Genomic DNA, 20,930 nt, shown 5'->3' with positions numbered 1-20,930 from the left:
TTTTCTCAGCTGCTCTGACTGCCACCACAGCTAGAAAGCACAATCCCCCCCAACTCCTGGGTTCAGGCTCTTCCAGCCTGGCTGCTGAACCCCAGGACCCGACACATGTTCTCACTAGTGTCTGCTGAGTCTCTGGCCTCTGATCTTTCCCCTGCCCATGCTGAGCAAGCTTTCAACCACAGATGGAGCCTGACCCTGTTTCTCTAGTCCTGTTCTCTCGGAGGAGAACACGCGCGTGTGCACAAGTGAGCAGAGCAGCAGCAGTCCCTCAGCGCCACCTCCCCCGACCTCTCCCCCAGCGGCCTGACCCCTGCTCCCCTCAAGCACCACATCACCTCCCCAGCTCCTGCTGAGGCCTCGCGACTGGGGCTCATCCCTGAGGGTGAGAACTTTAAGTCAGCAGGCAACAAGCCTCCAAACATGCACCACTCTCAACTCTGCCCTCATAACTTTTTAAGAAAGGAACAATGTCAAAAACATATTCTAGATCCCTTTCTATCAATTTTGAATTTCAACCCCTCCCACCTCCTACCTGCTGTCACCCAGCTGGCTGGCCCCCTGCTTTCTGTGCACACGTTCACCTAAGCTGCCCCTAGCTGGCCTTTCCTCACTCCCACAGCGTGGCCTCTTCTACCACAGTCCCCCCCTAGATCAGACTCCACCTCCTGCCCCAGCTGCTAGTCTCAGTCTCCTAACTAGTCTCCCTACTAGGGAGCAAGTTTTTCTCCTGGTGAATCTACCTCACAGATCCAGGGCGATCTTTCCACATCAGAAACCAACATTGTCCTTCAAACCTCCACAGTCACATAGGAGGAAATCTGCATGTCAAAGAACAGCGCGAGTGGCCCTCGACAGGATGCCCTCTGCCTGCTCCTCGTCTCCTGGGGCTCGGGCTCAGTCCATTTTCTCTGATTCTCTACCTACTAACCAATGAGCTCACCTGTAGTGCCACAGAATGTCCCATGTTCTTTCACCCCTTTTTATCTAGGATGCTCTGCCCCTCCCTCAACACCTGCTTCCACATGAGTGTCACCTTGTCCAAGATGCCACTCTGCCCAAAACAGGGCCCCTCGCCTTTGGGCCACTTTCCTGCCTCCTGCCGTCTACGCTGAGAACTACCTGTTTTTCCTACTAGAAGATAAACAGCTGAAGGACAGGGTTCCCCTTTATTCCTGTGTGTATTCCCCACCTCCTAGCATCTCAGGTTTCCATGTATATATCTCGAAAAGTGAATAAAAATCTGAAAATATGGAAAATTGTTCAGGGGAGAACATAATAACATGAACAGGAAGATGGACAAACAATGCACTGGTCATTAAAGACACAGGTCCCCACAAACCAGGCACTTTGCTAAGGCTCCATCTCTGGTAGCCAATGTGCCCCCTGCCTGGGCACTGCTAGTAGGAGACATTAGAAGTTCCCAAAGCAAAGCTAGGTTTCAAAAATGAAGCCTGGGTGGAAAGTCTGTGTCTTCCCCTGTGGCAAGCAGCCTCCTGGAACTGGGGTGGGGGCTCAGGGAGAGGAGGACTTGATTCTCAGCTCCCAATGCACTGCAGCCACAGCTACATGTCTGCTGGAGCCTGTGCTCACCAGGCAGCGCTAGGTGGGCACTCACCACAGTGACAGCATGCAGTGGGCATCTTCACACACTGGGGCACCCTCAGGAATCCGCTCTGGGGACCTGGGAGAGGGCCCCACGCTACAGGAACTCTGAAAACTCTGAAACCAGGGGCTTTTTACAAGGCAGGGGCTATTACAAGGAAAACTTTGCATATGCAGCATTCTATTTGATCACTGGAGAAAAGTATTTGACCATAGTCTTTGAAAATACACCACAGTGGAAAGAACATACACCAGGGTGTCCGTTCTGTTTAGAAAGTGGTTTCTAAGACATGTTCCTTTCTGAAATTTCCTTTTAAGTGATTCTAGTACTAGTCCAGCAAATATCCCTGCCTTTGGTTCAGTGATTAGCATCTTAAAGACATCAGTGACCAAGTAATTAGAACGGTTCTAACACAGCCCAAATTGGCTCAATCTTAACATTGTTACAGTTCAGTAACCAGAAAGCATGCCAGAGAGACATACATGTTTTGTGTGAGTTAAGAAGAATCTGAGGGGCGGAGCCAAGATGGCGGCATTAGGTAGAGCAGCGGAAATCTCCTCCCAAAACCATACATGTTCTTGAAAATACAACAAATACAACCCTTCCTAAAAGAGAGACCGGAAGATGCAGGACAACAGCCAGGCTACATCTACACCTGCCAAGAACCCAGTGCCTCACGAAGGGGGTAAGATACCAGCCGCGACTCGGCAGGACCTGAGCGCCCCTCACCCCAGCTCCCGGCGGGAGGAGAGGAGTCAGCAGGGAGGGAGAGGGAGCCCAGGACTGCTGAACACCCAGCTCCAGCCATCCGCACCAGAGCGCAGACACAGTGCATGCGGGGGGTGCTGAAAACTAGGGAAACAGGACAGTAAGACCTGTGAGCAGGTCCCCGCAGCTGGTGCACCCGGGACAAAGAAAAGCAAGTGCTTTTTGGAATTCTTAAAGGGACAGGGACCTCACAGCTGGACGGAAGTGTCCTGGGACACTTAGTCCAGCAGCTGCGAATCCTGGGGAACTCTGGGTGCCTGAACCCCCGCAGCGCAGCTTGGAGGCCCCTCACGGAGATAAACAGCCTCCTGCCTGTTCCCCCTCTGATGCGGCTCCACCATATCGGAGCAGCCGCCCAAGGAAGGCCACGCCCACAGCTACAGCGGAGATAAACTCCACAGCGGCCGGGCAAGAATCAGAAGCCCCGTCTGCACGCAGCTGCCCAGCACAAGTCACTAGAGACCGCTGTTCTCCCAGGAGAGGAAGGCCACAAACTGGCAAGAAGGGACTTTCTTTTACCCAACACATGCGCCAGCTCCCCACAAATCTATCGCCATGAAAAGGCAGAAGAAACTGATACAGACCAAGATCACAGAGGCAAACCCTGAGAAGGAGATAGACCTAACCAGTCTTCCTGAAAAAGAATTAAAAATAAAGCTCATAACCACGGTGATGGAGATGCAGAGAAATATGCAAGAGCTACGGGATGAAGTCTGGAAGGAGATTACAGAAATGAAACAATCTCTGGAAGGATTTATAAGCAGAATGGATAAGATGCAAGGGGCCATTAATGGAACAGAAATCAGAGAACAGGAATGCACAGAAGCTGATGCAGAGAGAGATAAAAGGATCTCCAGGAATGAAACAATATTAAGAGAACTGTGTGACCAATCCAAAAGGAACGATATCTGCATTATAGGGGTACCAGAAGAAGAAGAGAGAAATAAAGGGATAGAAAGTGTATTTGAAGAAATAATTGCTGAAAACTTCCCCAAACTGGGGGAGGAAATAATCGCTCAGACCATGGAAGTACACAGAACTCCCAACAGAAGGGACCCAAGGAGGACAACACCAAGACACATAATAATTAAAATGGCAAAGATCAAGGACAAGGACAGAGTTTTAAAGGCAGCTAGAGAGAAGAAAAAGGTCACCTACAAAGGAAAACCCATCAGGCTATCATCAGAGTTCTCAAAAGAAATCTTACAGGCCAGAAGAGAATGGCATGATATATTTAATGCAATGAAACAGAAGGGCCCTGAACCAAGAATACTGTATCCAGCACAATTATCATTTAAATATGAAGGAGGGATTAAACAATTCCCAGACAAGCAAAAGTTGAGGGAATTTGCTTCCCACAAACTACCTCTACAGGGTATTTTAGAGGGACTGTTCTAGATGGGAGCACTCCTAAGGCTAAATAGATGTCACCAGAGAAAATAAAATCACAGCAAAGAAAGCAGACCAACCAAATACTAACTAAAGGCAAAAAATAAAATCAACTACCCACAAAAGCAGTTAAAGGAAACACAAAAGAGCACAGAATAAAACAACCAACATATAAAGAATGGAGGAGGAAGAATAAGAAGGGAGAGAAATAATCATCAGACTGTGTTTATAATAGCTCAATAAGCGAGTCAAGTTAGACAGTAAGATACTAAAGAAGATAACCTTGAACCTTTGGTAACCACGAATCTAAAGCCTGCAATGGCAGTAAGTACATATCTTTCAATAATCACCCTAAATGTAAATGGACTGAATGCACCAATCAAAAGACACAGAGTAATAGAATGGGTAAAAAAGCAAGACCCATCTCTATGCTGCTTACAAGAGACTCACCTCAAACCCAAACACATGCACAGACTAAAAGCCAAGGGATGGAAAAAGATATTTCATGCAAACAGGGGGAAAAAAGCAGGTGTTGCAGTACTAGTATCAGACAAAATAGACCTCAAAACAAAGAAAGTAACAAGAGATAAAGAAGGACATTACATAATGATAAAGGGCTCAGTCCAACAGGAGGATATAACCATTATAAACATATATCCACCCAACACAGGAGCACCAGCATATGTGAAACAAATACTAACAGAACTAAAGGAGGAAAGAGAATGCAATGCATTCATTTTAGGAGACTTCAACACTCACACCAAAGGACAGATCCACCGGACAGAAAATAAGTAAGGACACAGAGGCACTGAACTACACACTAGAACAGATGGACCTAATAGACATCTATAGAACTCTACATCCAAAAGCCACTATTTATAATAGCCAAGAAATGGAAGCAACCTAAGTGTCCATCAGTAGATGAATGGATAAAGAAGATGTGGTAGATGTACACAATGGAATATTATTCAGCCATAAGAAGAAAACAAATCCTACCATTTGCAACAACATGGATGGAGCTAGAGGGTATTATGCTCAGTGAAATAAGCCAGGTGGAGAAAGACAAATACCAAATGATTTCACTCATCTGTGGAGTATAAGAACAAAGAAAAACTGAAGGAAGAGAACAGCAGCAGAATCACAGAACCCAAGAATGGACTAACAGTTACCAAAGGGAAAGGGATTGGGGAGAATGGGAGGGAAGGGAGGGATAAGGGCGCGGAAAAAGAAAGGGGGCCCTACGATTAGCATGTATAATGTGGGTCAGGGGGGCACAGGGAGGGCTGTGCAACACAGAGAAGACAAGTAGTGATTCTACAACATCTTACTACACTGATGGACAGTGACTGTAATGGGTTTTGTCGGGGGGACTTGGTGAAGGGGGGAGCCTAGTAAACATAATGTTCTTCATGTAATTGTAGATTAATGATAACAACAACAAAAAAAGAGGTATCTGTATCTGAAATAACTTAACACACAAAATTGCATCCAGGATAATTTATTTCTAACATCTTCTCCCACAATCCAATCATAAGGAGAAACTTTCCTGATCTGAAACTAAAATCTTTAAGTCAGAAAAGAAATAGCTATATACTCACGGTTCAGGATCTAAGGTATCATTTTTCTTCTTTTCAAACTGATCCTTTGAAATTGTCCTTGATTTTTTATTTAAAAAAAAAAGGAAAAATATTAATTAATTAAATTTAACTGTTGAGTATAAACTATAGGGTCTTTGGGATATTATTTTGTAACTAGCTCTTCAATAAAAAGAAAATGTTGGTCAACTGAAATATCAAGTACGATGGCATGAACATGTACAATTCAATTCCACAGAAAAGCACTACTATTTATTTTTTCTCTGTCTTCCTTGGAATATTTCCTCCTAGCTATCATCAGAATTTATAAAATTTAATTAAGACTAGTCAAAATATGAGGATAAAATTGTTCATTTCAAATCAAATGTATCTATATGGTGAATGGCTTCCCAATTTGACCAACACTGGTATAACCCATTCTAATCACAATATTCCCTCAGTGACACAAGGTCAGCACCTACGTAGGGGCATTATTCTTAAGAGCTGAGTATTTGGCTTCAACTTCCCTTTTGTTATGACCAGTGCATGTGTGAGTTACTTCTGATTCTCAGGATTATAAAATCCAAATATTAATCACATAACTGGACCAAAGCATTAGGACGAAAAGGGATATAAAAATGAATTGCGTGTGGAGTTTCTGTCCCTTTGGCTTGAATGTCTCATAGGTGGTGAAGGTTTGTTCTGCGTTTGTGTGAAGTAAACCTGGGCTGCAGAGTAAGCGTCCTGGGAAGCCTTCTTGCCTTGGGAGGACAGTCACACTGGTGACTTCCCAGCACGGCAGGAATCATGGCAGAGGCAGCAGAAAAGACAAAAATGCAAACCGTTGGTGGTCCTGGACAGATACAGTGGCTGGCAGGGTGTTAGGTTTCTATCTAAAACATATATATATGCTGACCATCCAAGTTGTGGCTTTGCTTTTGCTTACCACATTCTGACCGCTAAAGGTAACTCCAACAAGATAAACACCAGGGAGAAAGAGGTGAACTCAGTGAACGAATGAATGAACCAACTCATGTCTGTACTAGCAGCTAGTGAGCAAGTCAAACCTCCAGTAAGGAAGGACACACACTCACACTTTGGAGTATCTCACTATCTGCCTTTGGGTAACTCTACACCCTAAGGGATGGAAGTTGGTAAGGGGTGGGTACACAAGACTCAGTTCTTGCTACGGCCAGTTCTGTCAGTTGGATTACTTGGTGTTTTAGGTATAACTAAGAATTTACCATTTCCCCAAATGGGGGCGGGCAGTCACTAGGAAAAAGCAAGTGTTTGAAAAGAAGAGATGGAGCAGGGTCAAGAGTGACCCCTGACTACGTGGGGGCTGTAGCATCATAGTCCTAATTGGAGGGAGGTATGGAGGTGGCTCTGGTGTTCAGCTCAAACAGCTACATTCTAAAGTATGAATGGGGGCAAAGTCAATATAAAAACTATGCCACACCCAAGTCAAACCGGTGGTGATGCTTCCCCTTTAGTCATGGACAAGAGGACAGAAGGAGAATACTTACGTCTGGGGCTGTGAAGGGTCGTCACCCAGGGTGACATTCTCCCCCTGGATCTCTGTGAAACACTTCTCACAGAAGTGATACCTGTCAGCAAGAAGGCCATACTTGGGTGAACTGGTCCATCATAACACACAGCCACCCAAGCAACGAAGCCACCAATCAGAGCAGGGCAGATCACCACGACGAAGGGGGGGCGTTGTTGGTTGATTGATGGGTCAGTGAGGACAATGGAAGGCACAGGGGCAGGTGGGGAGGGCAGGATTAGAGAACAGGGAAGGGAACAAATAGCACAGACAGAAAGGTAAGACGCAAACACGGAGACAACACAGAGCAGAAAGCCAAGGCAAAGCATCGATTAGCATTCGGTCTCATCGCACACATCACAGGCCATCACCACTAACAACGACTGGCTCAATCCAGCTCCAAGATGCAGATGTTTGCAAGGAGTAGTTAATACTATACTTGCAAGGAGCCTAAATTTAGGAGTTTGAATTTCATTATTACTTAGAGAAAATCAAATGTAACTCCAGTGTTTGAGATGGAAAAATTTTACTTTGAACACAACAGTCTGACAAAAGGCCTTTTAAAAAAACAATTTAAATGAAATAGTTTTTTGTTTTTCAAAATAGAGAATTTATGCTTGACAGCAATTAAGAAATTGTATTTCCAGTATTAAGCCAGATCTTTAAAGGTATGAAAATGTTGAGCACCCAGAACTGGTTTTAATTTTTTCCTGTTATTTTCTCATGTTGATCATTTAAATTGGGTTATATACAAATGAAACCAAATCCATATTCTAGACAAACATTTAACAGAAATGCAATCGGGGTCAAAGACTTTCCAGCCATTTATCAATAAGAATATACAGAGAAAAAACTGTGATATATTGTATAAACAATACAATATATGTAAATCCATGAACAATCTTAAAAAAGACTTTAAAAATTCAGTTCTAAGCTTTGATTTTAACTTTTTGGTCTTGGGACCAATCATTCATCAATCTGAGATACTCAGTGATTTGACTGCTCTGACTTGGTGACAATCCAAGTTAAGCAAATTTAGATAATCTTTAAAGCACAATCTGCATTTGAGAAATTATCCACCACCCCAATTTCTTGTACAATAACACAGAGCCTGGGCTCAAGCTATTAAATAAGAACAATTAAAATAAACTATTAAATGTTTGGAAAGGACATGAAGGAGAAATCAACGGAAGTGCAGGCTGATGCTGCCTGCAACAGAATGGGCACACAGGGACGCTGTAAGAATCAGCAAGCTGGATGAAGGTGGATCATACGAGCCAAAAGGACGAGTGTAAGATAGCGACAGCAGCACAATCAGATGCGGTTTTAGTGCTCAGAACTATGTCTACGAGATGCCAAGAGGATTAGTGTTAAAGACACTGTGACGGGACTTGGGCACCACAGACCTGCCAAGCGCAGGAGGAGATGCAGAGACTTGCAGTGTCACTCATGCACGCACACACAGCTGCAAGCAACCGGGGTGCTGGCCACTGTGTCTTCATTACCACTAAGCAGGTCCCCCAAAAGTTCTAATTCTGATCTTAATTAAACACACTGAGCATTTTATCTGCTTTATTTCAGTGGCCAAACATGTACAGTAAACTAAAAGCATAAAATTTTAGAGCATGCACACATCTCAAGATTATCCAATTCTTCAGTTTGTTGATAAGGAACATGACAGATTCACTGTGGGTTGCAACTGGATTAATGAAAGTTTCTTGCTGGGACCAGTTTGTTTACGACTAATTCAATCAATAGATTCTGTCAAGATTAAAAACTGACCAGGAACAAACAGATTAACTATGCTGGGTTTTTTTTGCTTTGGAGAAAAAATTTATCTTTTGTTCTGAATGAACTCCAGCAATACTCTGGTTATTGACTATTTTGTAAATGTTCTCAGGGAGCCTTGATATCATGTAGTGAGGAGAATTTCCACACCCAGGAGGCATGAGTGTCACCCGCAAGAAAGAAGCAAAGTACGGCAACAACAAGCCAATTCAGGGGCACCAGAACGACACGTAAAAAGATCCCCATCACGCCAAACACTTTCCTTTTACACATACAACTTGAAATTGAGCGTTCCAGTTCCTCTTATGGCCAAACATACAGCCCCCACGGGCTAGCAAGAAGAGGACCCCTCAACAGATTTTGAAATGAGATTGCCACAATGATTACATGTGAGCCTAAATGGTTTTGAAATCCTGGACAATTCTTAGCTTTTATTCAAGCAGGACATCAAGCCCAGCCACATCCAGGAAACAAACTCCATAAACCCATCATTTTCCAGTGGAGGAACCTGGCCCAGAATGAAGCATCTGATGGTTGAATGGCAGGCCCTGGAGCGCCCGCAGAAACCTACTCTCTCTTGTGTGTGGGCAACTCCCACCCCTGAAGAGCCTTAGGGTCAGGAACTGGGAGGGACAGAGAGTTAACACTCCCTAGCACCTGTCCCAAAGCAATGCCAGAGACACTAGAGAGCCGAGAACCTGTTCAGGTTTAAGAAAGGGAAGGGAAGAGCCGGGTCTCACATCAGTGCCCTTCTGAGAACTGACAACAGCCCTTAGAAGGCGTGCAGGTGTGCATGTAGTCAAGTGGGCTGACAACCACCCTGGCAACTGGCGGGTGACAGATGTTAATGCCAGACTGCCCCTACCTTACCTTGTCTGAACGTTGCCCACCCTGGAAACCCAAAAGGGCTCAGAAGTTCACTTTTCAATCTTAAGAGCCTGCCTGACATTCTGCCTCAGGTGAAGGAAGCAGTTTGATGAATATGGAATTGCAAAGAAGAAATACTTTACATAATCTGATGATGATGAACATCTGGGTACCTAAGTTAGCACAACGTAACTGCATAGTTTATCTGTAAGGGTAATTTAACATATGGAGTAAATTTTCAAATGCAGATTGTTCTAAGTACCATATCAGTATATATAAATTAACTGGGGTACCCACAGATAATATCTATTAACTAGAAAATCTACAGAATAGTTTTCCCAACATGAGCTTTTAAACTTTCCAAGCATGATAACAAGTGAAAATGTAATCATATGGTAGTTTATATATTAGTTTTTTCACTTGTTCAAATTGTTTGTAGGATTTTCTTTTGTTCTAAGTGCCCGAACAGTTTAGGATGTAAGTGTCCAAGTAATTATTCAGAGGAACACCACAGTGTTCATAAATGGTCAAAGTTGAAAATAAAACTGTATAAGCAGTTACAATGTCCATTGTAGAATTAGGCCACACTTTCCTTAGAATTACATGTTAATCTAAGAAATTATGAGTACAGCATTCTAGAAAGCACAGCTCATGAGATTAAGCTGAGGAGTGGTATGCCTACACTTAAAAAATGTACCATTAGTATAACAGAACTTTCCTTAGGTTTCTACTCTAAAGAAAAACAGATGATTTTCATTCACTAAAAATGAAATTCTACATAGAAATAAAATTGGACATTTCAGAACTTTCAAAATAATCCTATGCTTGTACTCCATCAACAACCTCTTCTTATGAGGACAATAGGGTAGCCTGACCCTATTTATTCATTAAACTTTAACTGTTCTCAGCTTAAACATGGCCAAAGTCTGTGCAATTCAGCAAAGGCAGGGTCCCCACGGACTCAGGAACAGCGCTACAATGCACAGGCCCCAAACAGCAGAAACTGCGGCAAGCCATCTGCTGCTGCTGCTTCTAGACCCGGACTGTGTCGGGCATCCAGTAGGAGGGGCATTTTTCAGGGTATGGTTAATTTAAACCTGTTCTTTTAAATTTTCGTAATTTTATTTTGTTTGGCAGGTAACAGTTTACAAACTGAATTCCTACTCGTTATTTCCTAGGTCATGGACAACAAAGGCTATCAGGGAAGGTGTTCTGTGCCCACGGCATGGACAAGAGAGGGCGCTAAAGGCCGTGGGGCTTAGGATTGTGAAGGGAGGGGGTCAGAACCTGCAGAACACCTGCCACCAGGGGACACACCCTGCTACAAAGTGGCCCTGTCTTTTAAACCTTGTCTTAAAATGCTTATCGACAGAAGGGAGGCTTGCACCAAAATTAAATTCTAACAGTGGAATATGCGCCCCAGCACCAGCACTGCCCTGTGCCCAACAGCACCAGGACACGTGAGCTGGGCAACGCTTGGATCCTTTTCCCAACATACTTTTAGGTCAACAGTTCTTTTTTTTGAAGGAAGCTACTATACTTTGAATATGACATTAAAAAAATAATTGAACTAATTAAAAAAACATAACTGGAAGGTAATTTAGAAATTCCAAATTATTCAGGCCTGTGCATGTACCACTGAACAAGTAAGATAAACCTCTCTATTGCCTTCAAAATATTAGAACATATGTAATTACTATACACAAAGGAGATCAAGATAATCAAAACATCAAATCCTAATGTTAACACTTAATACTTGAACGTAAAGACAAAGAACAGGTACAAAGCTCCACCTTGACCACAAATTTAGCGGCTTATTCATAAAATGTAGACAATGTAACTGGAATCTGACCAGGATTTACAACCTGGGCTCCAAGGCATAGGGCCCTCATGCTGTGGTAACATGTGGCCACCTGAAGCAATGGATACAAATAAACCTCATCTGTACAAGAACCCCCAAACTTGGTAAATTGTATTTGTGTGGGGAACTGATGACAAAAAACACTATTTTCATTCTCCCTCTACTTAATATAGGAGATTTACTCTTTAGCCATCTCCCCACATTAAGAGAATGGCAAATATTTCTCAAGCAAACCTACTACTCCCAAAACCTTGCAAAGGCCATTTTACAGTAGGGGAGTTAGTCTTGAATTCAGTAAGAGCACCAGATTGTGTCCTCATTCTTCATTGTGTTACTAATTTTAAAAAGTCTATAAAAACAAAAGTTTTTATTTGCTTAATGAATTAGCACCAATGCAAATCTTTCTATCAGACCCTTCAGGCCAAATTATCTAGGCAAATATTTATAGGAGGAAAAGTAAAATACAATGTTTCAACTTTATTGGTATTTTAAAAAAGACCTGTCGTCTTTATTAGAGTAACTCTCAACTCTAGCTAGCCTCTTCTTTGGTTACATTTTAGAAGACGGACCACGGCTTAAGGACCAGATGTACCTGATCCGAGTAGTGCAGCAAGCAGCTCTGAGCTTGAAGTTTTATACTGTAAAAGCATGCTTGGGCCTGAGTGACCAAGAAATACTAAAATTGTGGCCCTTTTCTTTGGCACTTCAGGAAAGAAAGAATGTACCCAGGCTATCATCAGATGAGCATGCCTCGGCCTAAGACCTTCCTTCTGTCCTGGAATTGAGGAAACTGCTAGAGGCTTACCTATTCTGGTAGCTGTAGTAGGCGGCATCGCGAGGAATTGTACACAGCTGCTTCCCGTAGCAGCACAAAGTCTGGGGGGAAAACTCATACTGCAAAAGTAAAGGAGAAATTACTAAAAATATATCCCATTCACTATCAGGTAATATTCTAGTCCACAGTGAAGTGAGATTCAGCTAGTACAAGAGAGAGTTTTCTAACAATTTTCATAGCTATTTAAAGGCATTTTTGGTTACAATGTGACAGAATTAGTGCCTAAGAAACATGGAGAGATGGCAGTGCTTCCCCAGGGCCCTCCCCAGTGAGCACCCTTGGCTGTGATCACCTGCCACATTGCCTCAGGCAGGCAGCCGCTTCTACTAGACTCCAAACTGTGGGGGCTTCCCAGCACACAGGTAGGGCCAGTGTCCAGTCTATCACATGATGATACCCTTCCCAAGTGGATTGATGAGGGAAGTTCCTTTTCCAGTAGAAGTTTAAACTGTACCTTGCGTCCACAGCAATATCCAAGGGACTGCATGACAGGGTCAATCTCTTGCTCAAAGACCTCTGCGAGTTTACTGCAAAACTTATAGACCCGGGACGTTTTACGATTGTACAGCCAGGCGTTGTTGAACATGAGCCAGACATCGTCCACATACTGCCAGGGCTCTTGGTACTGCCCTGTATCCAGCTTCCGCTTGATGGTGGAAAGGTCCATGGGATTCTTCACGATGTCAAAATAATCCTTAAAGACAAAACCATCTCAGTCTAGTGGGTTCCCAAAACGCCAACGCCAGCCTTACCTGGCAGCTTTCTCTTACCGTGGATATGCATTAGTTACCCTAGTGAAGTTGTGTTTTTACTCTATAACTTACTGGAATTCCTAGGAGCTGGGGATCTACTGGCTGCCGGAAAGGCAAGGACTCTGGATCCTGGCGGTACAGCGCTTCCAGGGTTGGCATAAGAGCCTGGCGTAACTCCTCCGGCTTAAAGACTGCAGTTAGAAAACATCAGGAAGCCACACTGTTTATAAGGCACTCAGAGCCCTTCCATCACGCTTCACATGGAAGCCAGGGCCCAGCTGTGGTGCTTCCACTCACCACAGGGCCCACGGACATTCTAAAGCTATGATTCAGGACTTTGAACGGCACAGTAACACTACGATTTTTAATAACTGCACCCACGAATCATGGTAAAATGAGGCAAAACATCGCACTGACAAGTTTGCTTCTTCAATGAAAGGATTTCCAGTGTTAAAAATGTGTTGGAATAGAAAATGAAGCTTACTCCCAAATCTGCTTCACCGATCCGGTGTGTGGTAATAAAGCCCAGGGAAAGGGACCTCTCCTTCTCTGAGGATATTTTTCTGTCCTTGGCTGAAGTAAACTCAGACCACCTGAGACCCAAGTATTACCACTTCGCAAAGTATACAGTATGGAGCTACGAAAACAAGGATGCTTCCCAAAGTCTGTGCTGTTCCCTCCCACACTCACCAAAGCCCACTTCCCCAGCCCCCTGCCACCCCACTCTTCCTGCACTTTGTCATCACCAAGCAAGGATAAACATCGGCTGCCAAGTACGCTCAACATGGGCCTTTACACACAACCCAAGAGAGTTGTAAACCGGTGCGGGGCAGGCGGGGCCCCGTGGCGGCAGAGGCAGGGCGGCCCAGCCCGCCTCGCTCACACACACCCCTGCAGAGAGCGACCAGAGGCAAGCACAGCACAGGGGTCGGATGGCTTAGGCTCTAAGTGATGTGAGGTTTTTTTTGGTGTGCTATGAAAAGATTTTTGACTCTTTACAACAGATAATGTGGTGAGCTGTAATTTAAAAACCAGATTAAAATACTGTAAATATTGAAAGTTCCAGGTGGGAAGTGGCATCTTGGGAATGTATCAGGAGATGGACACGGTACAGAGAGGGTTCCTGAGAGCTCACTGCCGTCAGAGCCAGGGCCGCCCGGGTGCCCTGACTGACCTCCTCCTCGCAAGGGCTCCTGGATGCTGTAGACCTGGGACAAGGGCCACCGGTCAGCAGGCCACAAGACATCCTGCTGTGGGACTGCCCAGCAGACGCTCCCCTCCAGGAGCAGAGGCCTGGCCTAGTGCGCAGAGGGGCCCTGCGGAAGCCTCAGGCCCTCTACTCCTTTTCTTCTATGTTGTTTTTACAGAGATAAAGTAGCATTTGGTTTTCTATGAATAACCTTTTATAAGAAAACAGTTCTTTAGTTAATCAATAGCTTTTTCATTCTTCTAGACCAGGGGTCAACTAACTCTGACCCACAGCCCCAATCTGGCCAGCTGCCTGCCTTTGTACAGCCTGTGAGCGAAGAGTGGTTGTAACATTTTTTTAGTAAGTGGGAAAACAGAAAAGAATGTTATGTCATGGTACATGGAAATTACACAAAATCAAATTTTAGTCTGCAAAAATAAAGACTTATTAGAATGCAGCCATCGTCATTTGTTCACAAACTGTCTACAGCTGTTCTCGCACTACAAAGCACAGTTGAGTAGCTGCAACAGAGACGTTACGGCACACAAAGCCTTAAGTAGTTACTATCTGTCTGGCGCTTTACAGAATAAGTCTCCTGACCACTGCTCCAAACTTTATCTCCCTAGTGGCAATCAAAAGTGATGTGGCCTCATATGCATCTCATTTTGGTTGATCGCTCATTCATTCATTACACACATTTGTTTAATACCTATGCCCAGGAAAAAGCATTTTCAAACTCCTGTTCTTAACCACCAATTAATGTAGTAAGACTCCAATTCAGAAGTGAGAGTCAGAAGTTGTATTTGAAACAAGTTCTACATTACTGATTAGTGTGCATGTTTGGAGCAAGTCACTGCACTTCTCTGGCCTCAAAGCACCCTCCATACAGCCAAGATGGTGCACCATGTCAGGGGCCTGGAAGCACGGGTCACTGATGCCCTGGAAACCTCATGTGGCAGCTGCTGGCCATACGTTGTGACTTAAAACTGAATAAATAAAATTAAAAGTTCACTTCTCAGTCACACTGGCTATATTTCATGTGCTCAGGAGCCCCATGAAGCTGGTGACTACAGTAATGCAGAGCACAGATACGTAATATCCCCTTATTGCAGAACGTTCTAGCACTGCTCTAGGCCCTTGTTTGGGTCTGTGAAATCAGATTTATTTCCATAATATAAAATGATTTTCATGGTAAACTGAGTTGCTATTTGCCTTTTGCACTGTGCTGACAATTCACACAGACAGGGCAAGAACAACGGGGAGTAACACCCCTGGGGCAGCTCCGCTGAGGCTGCTCATGCAGCAGAAAAATGCCAGCTGCACTTAAAAAGATCCTGGGTGAAGCAGCAAAAATCACTACTCTCATATCTCAACCGTGTGCTACACATCTTCTCTTCTGTGTGACCAACCGGGGAGCTGGCTTACAGCCTGTGAGTGGCACACAATGGCTGTCTCAACAGAAAGCACCTGTGTGAGTGTGGCGCTGAGCAGTGAGGTCGCTGCTTTTCTTCAATACACCAGGCTGGGCAGGGTGGCTGCCAGACTAGGTGCGGTTACTCAGGTCTCGGTGTGTGGCAGGTCTGTTCTCAAAAATGAGCAAAGTAGGCCAGTTCCTTCAAGGACAACTGACAGTATTTGGTGCCAATGATAACAATCGGATGTGTGTCAAAAATTAGAAATTTGAAAAACTTGTATCTGCCACACGAGCTTGACAGCTTCTCAAAATTTATAAGGCTTTGGGGAAGAGATTCATGGTGATACTAATGAATGTGATCTTTAAAAATACTGTAGAGTGAAGCACGCAGACATTTGGACAATCTGCATAGCTCAGTAAGCCAAATTCCCAGATGACCATCTGGGTTATAAAAATAATCATGCAAGGGCAAAAAACCCTTCAGACTACAAGACAAATGGACTCCTGTGTCAGAGGATATGAAAAAGTCAGTGCTGTGGGTTCACATCTCACACTGCAACTGATTTTCTAAGAAGCTTCCACTTGTTGAGCTTTGGTACAGTACCAAAACAGAACCCCAGTTATCTCTTCTGTTTATCAGCTAACTTATTTCAGTGGGGCTGGCGTCTCTTCATATACTTCAACCAAACACACCAGCACCAAGTGAAAGTAGAGGCAGGTGCAAGACTCCAGTTGTGCCTTTGTAACTCTGAGCCTCAAAACAATGCCACTGCTCTAATTATATTTGTTTTGGATAACTTATTTTTCACAAAAATGTATTATTTATGGGTACCGTGTAACAGATTATTTTTAAATGAATCAATAAATATTTAAAATTTCTATGAGCATCACTAGTGACAGATAATTCACAAAAACAAAAACTCTCTGGAGTTCTCAATTTTCAGGAGTATAAAAGAGGTCTGAGACCAAAAATTTGAGAACTGCTATACCCCATGATCTCCAGGGTCCTGCCCAATGGCACAACTATACACTATTAGCAGTAAGCATTTCTCAACCATCTTTCTCAGATGCACCACACCTGCAGCCCTCAACTTCCTGAGCCCTGGCACACACTTCCAAGGGTCCCCTGAAAGTTTTCCCACACTGTACTTATCTTTGCTGATACTGTAGACACATCTGAAGTGGGTTCTATTCAACTCCACCATGAGGTTGGCTCACCCTGCACATCTCAGAATCCAAAGCATCTTCCCCCACTGACCCCGCTTCCTGCCACATGCCCACTCACTCTGGGCATCTGTCTGCTGTCTCTATCACCAGAAGCCTGTGAGCTCCGGTGTGCGCCTGCATGGTGATTTCCCTGACATCATGGCTTTCGGTCCTCTTCCTGCGTAAAACCACTGGTAGCTGTTCACACCTTGCTGAGTAAGGCCCAAGGGTTTAACCAGCGTAAGGACTCAGATGCACTTTCTACTCTAGTCCCACAGCGAATGACATCTCAGAAGACAGATCAGCCCCTGGGCAGGCCCCTCATAGCCACGGCTTATTCTTCATTCCTGCCATAAACCCTGCAAGTTTCCAGACTGGAGTCCAGCTGGTTACCACCATTTCTGAAGAGGTAAACTCAGGGAATGGTAGGCAAGAAAGATAAAAGGGGAGCTAGAGTCATTTTTCCACTTTAGCTTTTACTCCACACTGTGGGGTCACAACTCAATGGAAAGGCAGCACAGTTCTAAAGTTTGAGGAAACACGACCTACTTTTTTTGCGTGGCTGGGAGGGAGATGCTGACTGAGAGGCAGTCCCATTTGTACTGCTCTCCTCTTCTTCTTTAGCTTCTGCTTTCACTTCAGGTTTCTTTTCCTCCACTTCCATCGGTTCTGATTTCTGCTCTACTGTGTCTGTTTCCTCTTTAACTTGAGAACATCCTTGCAAATCCTCTTCCATCATCTTGAGAAAAGCAGTATTATAGGTGAGCATCTGTGACTAACAAAGACCTTTATTCTAACTCAGCCATATGGGAGGGTTGTTAAAAACCTCCCTAGTCAGAGGGATAGTTGTCAGCCCTTCTCTCTTGCACAAGAAGGAACGGGCATTTGGTGTCAGCTGAGTCACTTTAACACAGCACAAATGTGATTGTGGTCCCCACTTAAAACGGTTTACCTGCTAGACTGCTGGAAAAATTGTGCATGCACACCTGTCTCTTCTACTACATGCTCAAGTAGTTTTACATACAGGTATTTCTAGTTTGGAACAACAATCTCCCTGAAAATTGGGGCAGGTTTCAGAAACCAGACTGCTCAGAGGGCCAGGCAGGTGCAGGAAATGGCCACAGCAGGGAGGAGTGCAGGCTGGCGAGCCAGAGACACCAGGCCCCATCTACAGGCCGCAGCTGGCGCTCCTGTCCAGACGGCCGCCCGGAGCACTACAAGCACAATGTAACAGAGCCTCCCAGTTTTTAAGAAAAGCCAAAAATCAAGTTTTATTTGTAATTTCCTGTTTCAAAAAATACTGTGTGGGCCAAACAAAATACACTTACAAGCCCAATTTAGCCCACAGTCTGCTAGTTTTTAACTTCTGCCATACATTAATCAGCAAGTGAGCACACCCTTTGTGCCGCCTAACTGCAGAACTATAAATGAATGAAGAACATGAAAGGCAATGAAAAAGCTGTTGGATGATCCAGACATTTAAAACATAAGCCAGTGTTCTTCATTTCTGAAAAAAATAAATAAATAAAACCACACCTAATATCTAAAAATAAATAACCAATGTGTTTTTAAACTTATTTCCTACTTGAACCCATAACCAAACAGGATATTTTTAAAAAGGCAGGGACATCCGTGGAGGACCTCTGGCGCCTCCCCTGGGAACATTCTAGTGACACTTGTGTGTGCAGCACATCTGCCCATGCCCAAGAACAGTGCCTACCGCAGACCCAGGCTCCCCCCTGGCATCACTGGCATCAGGCTCGGTGTCCTCGGTCTTGACCTCAGCCTTCATTTCCAGCACTGGCACATCAGGTCCTGGCTGGAGGGAGTTGGTTTCAGCGCTGGCCACTGAAGATGGAGTGGGGACCTTGTTATCAATGCTGGCAGCTGCCTGGGAAAGCTGTGGAGAAACCCAATCATTTATCTCTGTGAAAAAGACAACATACATGATCTTAAACCCTGTTGCTCACTCAATATATAGTTTCATGTTAACACTTCTCAGTGATACCCTAATAGGCACCCCTATTTGAGAGAACAGAAGTTAAAATATGAGTTCCACAGGAAATCAACATTGGGCAGAAATCTGCCTTCTTTCCATGAATGCAGAGACAGAGGAGCTGAGCTTTCTACATTTGATATAAAATTATTTTCTGAAAGTTTCTGCCTAGGTCACAGAACCACCTATTTTACGGTTAAATACCTCCAAGAAGGTCATCAATGTTTATGATAAAAGGCTAAATTATCAAAATAGAAGCATATATGCAGGAAGGGGAATAAAGCACCCGTGTGGAGCCAGAATGCTCCTAATCAGTCTGTTAACTGCAGAATAGTGGCAGGCTCAGTGGTGGAGAAGTAAACCCACATGAAGGAATCACTAGAAGAGTCTCAAACCCCTATGACTTCCTCAGTGGTTTTTTTAAGTAAACAATCAAAAGATAACACAAAATTACAAAGAGATCTTATTTAGAGATAAGAAACACAAAATAAGGCTGAATAAGCACACTTCCTAAGGAAAAATACCAATAGTAATGTTATTCTGGGATGGCTGCTGGGATTCTATTTTTTAAGGAAATATCCATAGCCCAAGAATAAAGTTGATGCATTTCAGGGGTAAGGGGATTCCTAAGTCAAACTGATAAGAAAAAGCAAGATTTCAGCAGCAACTTGGGAAGGCCCTGGGTCAGGGGACAGCCTAGCTCATGGGAGCACAGGACCAGGCCTGCAGGCAGGTCTAGAGAGGCTAGGGCAGATCCAAGCCACTGGAAGCACAAGCCCGGATCTGCCATTTGCAGGGGAAAAAAAGGCTTTTAGCCTGGATAGGAGGCTGACTGGCAAGGTCAAAGCATATACAATGAGGAATAGCTTGTTTACCAAACCCTCGTGTTAGAAGAGAAACGACTAAAACTCAGAAGACATCAATCTAGGTCAGATATGTGGAACACAATGCTCCTACATACAGAGAGTGGAAGAACTCTACAGAGGACCCTGGTATGATTTCTTTAGATTTGCTGATTTCTGTAAACTTGTTTAATTAAGGAAGACAGTCCTAAGTTACATCCCACCAAACACAGCCTTGGGAGCCCGTATGAGAAACAGCACACAGCTCACTGTGTGTGCAACTAGGGTACAGAGTTTGGGGATTGCCGGAGATGCGGCAGCAGCCTCCTGACAGCACTCTTCCTGGGAGTTCCCCGCGAGTCTCACCGGTGTGCCGGGGGGCTGGACGTGCACGGGCGTGGGCTGCTGCGATGCCTGAGGGGTGGCCACAGACGGGGGCCGGGCTGGGGTCTGTGGCTGCGGTGTCACCTGGGCCGCCGCCTGCACAGTAGGGGTGCTCTGGGTTTGGCTAGCACTGGGCACCGAACCGGGGGTCGGGGTGGGAGTCTGCCCAGAAGACGACACAGGAGTTGACGGCTGGGTGGGAGCTGCGGGCTGGGGAGGAGTCATCCCAGGCGCTGGAGGGTGCTGGAGAGCCGGCATGGCCACGGTGGCAGGGGCGGGGGGTGGCGTCTGGTGCAGTGGAGACTGGGTCACTGGTGGGCAAGGCAGCTGGCTGGCCTGGGGCCCAAGCATGTTCAGAGCGTTAGGAAGAGCGGCACCAGGCACCTGACCCTAACGGAGGGAAGAGAGTGTATTAAATTTATATCCCCCATTTAGAAATGTAGCAACAGATTTGAGGAATCAAATGTATGAAAATCTCATCATGGTTTTCTTGATGAGGTCTGCTGGTTTCAAGGGAATGTTCCGTTTATAAAAATTCATCCAGCTGTACACAAACAATAATGTGCACTTTCCAATAATATTTAACTCTAGGAATGAGAAGCATTTCGTGTAACTGTTGAAACCTCTGGCTTAAACACACACATTCAACTCAGCTCTGTGCTCCAAACATCCACACACAGCTTACATCACTGGAAAAGGTATTTCTCTTACAAAAAAAAGCAAGTTACTGAAACATGGAAATGTATCAATATAGTGCTTCTTAACTAGGGACATGCTTCAGAACTATCTGTGGACCTTTTAAAAAGTGACTCTGAATCACTGGTCTAGGGCAGGGGTCTACCCATGGCTAAATCCAGTGAGCTTGCCTGTTTCTGCAGTGAAGCTTTACTGGCACCCAGCCCAGTTGACACATTAG

The 20,930-nt window shown here is 44.6% G+C and overlaps 1 protein-coding gene across 2 annotated transcripts in view; it reads right to left on the bottom strand.

Annotated features, from left to right (window-relative positions):
* The window catches only part of CREBBP (CREB binding protein), a 124,786-nt gene that overhangs the window by 14,528 nt on the left and 89,328 nt on the right, over positions 1-20,930 (bottom strand). For both annotated transcript variants that reach the window (XM_073214575.1, XM_073214576.1), the window contains exons 14-21: positions 19,997-20,404; positions 18,513-18,692; positions 17,342-17,531; positions 13,056-13,174; positions 12,686-12,925; positions 12,202-12,290; positions 6,861-6,941; positions 5,359-5,415 (exon numbers count right to left, since the gene is read on the bottom strand). In XM_073214575.1, coding sequence (XP_073070676.1) covers positions 5,359-5,415; positions 6,861-6,941; positions 12,202-12,290; positions 12,686-12,925; positions 13,056-13,174; positions 17,342-17,531; positions 18,513-18,692; positions 19,997-20,404 — 1,364 coding nt within the window. The remainder of the gene's footprint in view (positions 1-5,358; positions 5,416-6,860; positions 6,942-12,201; positions 12,291-12,685; positions 12,926-13,055; positions 13,175-17,341; positions 17,532-18,512; positions 18,693-19,996; positions 20,405-20,930) is intronic.

The sequence above is a fragment of the Manis javanica genome, chromosome 10 (assembly GCF_040802235.1).
Source record: "Manis javanica isolate MJ-LG chromosome 10, MJ_LKY, whole genome shotgun sequence".
Lineage (NCBI taxonomy): Eukaryota > Metazoa > Chordata > Mammalia > Pholidota > Manidae > Manis > Manis javanica.
Note: the sequence above shows the minus strand (reverse complement) of the source record. Positions and strands in the feature narration are given on the sequence as shown.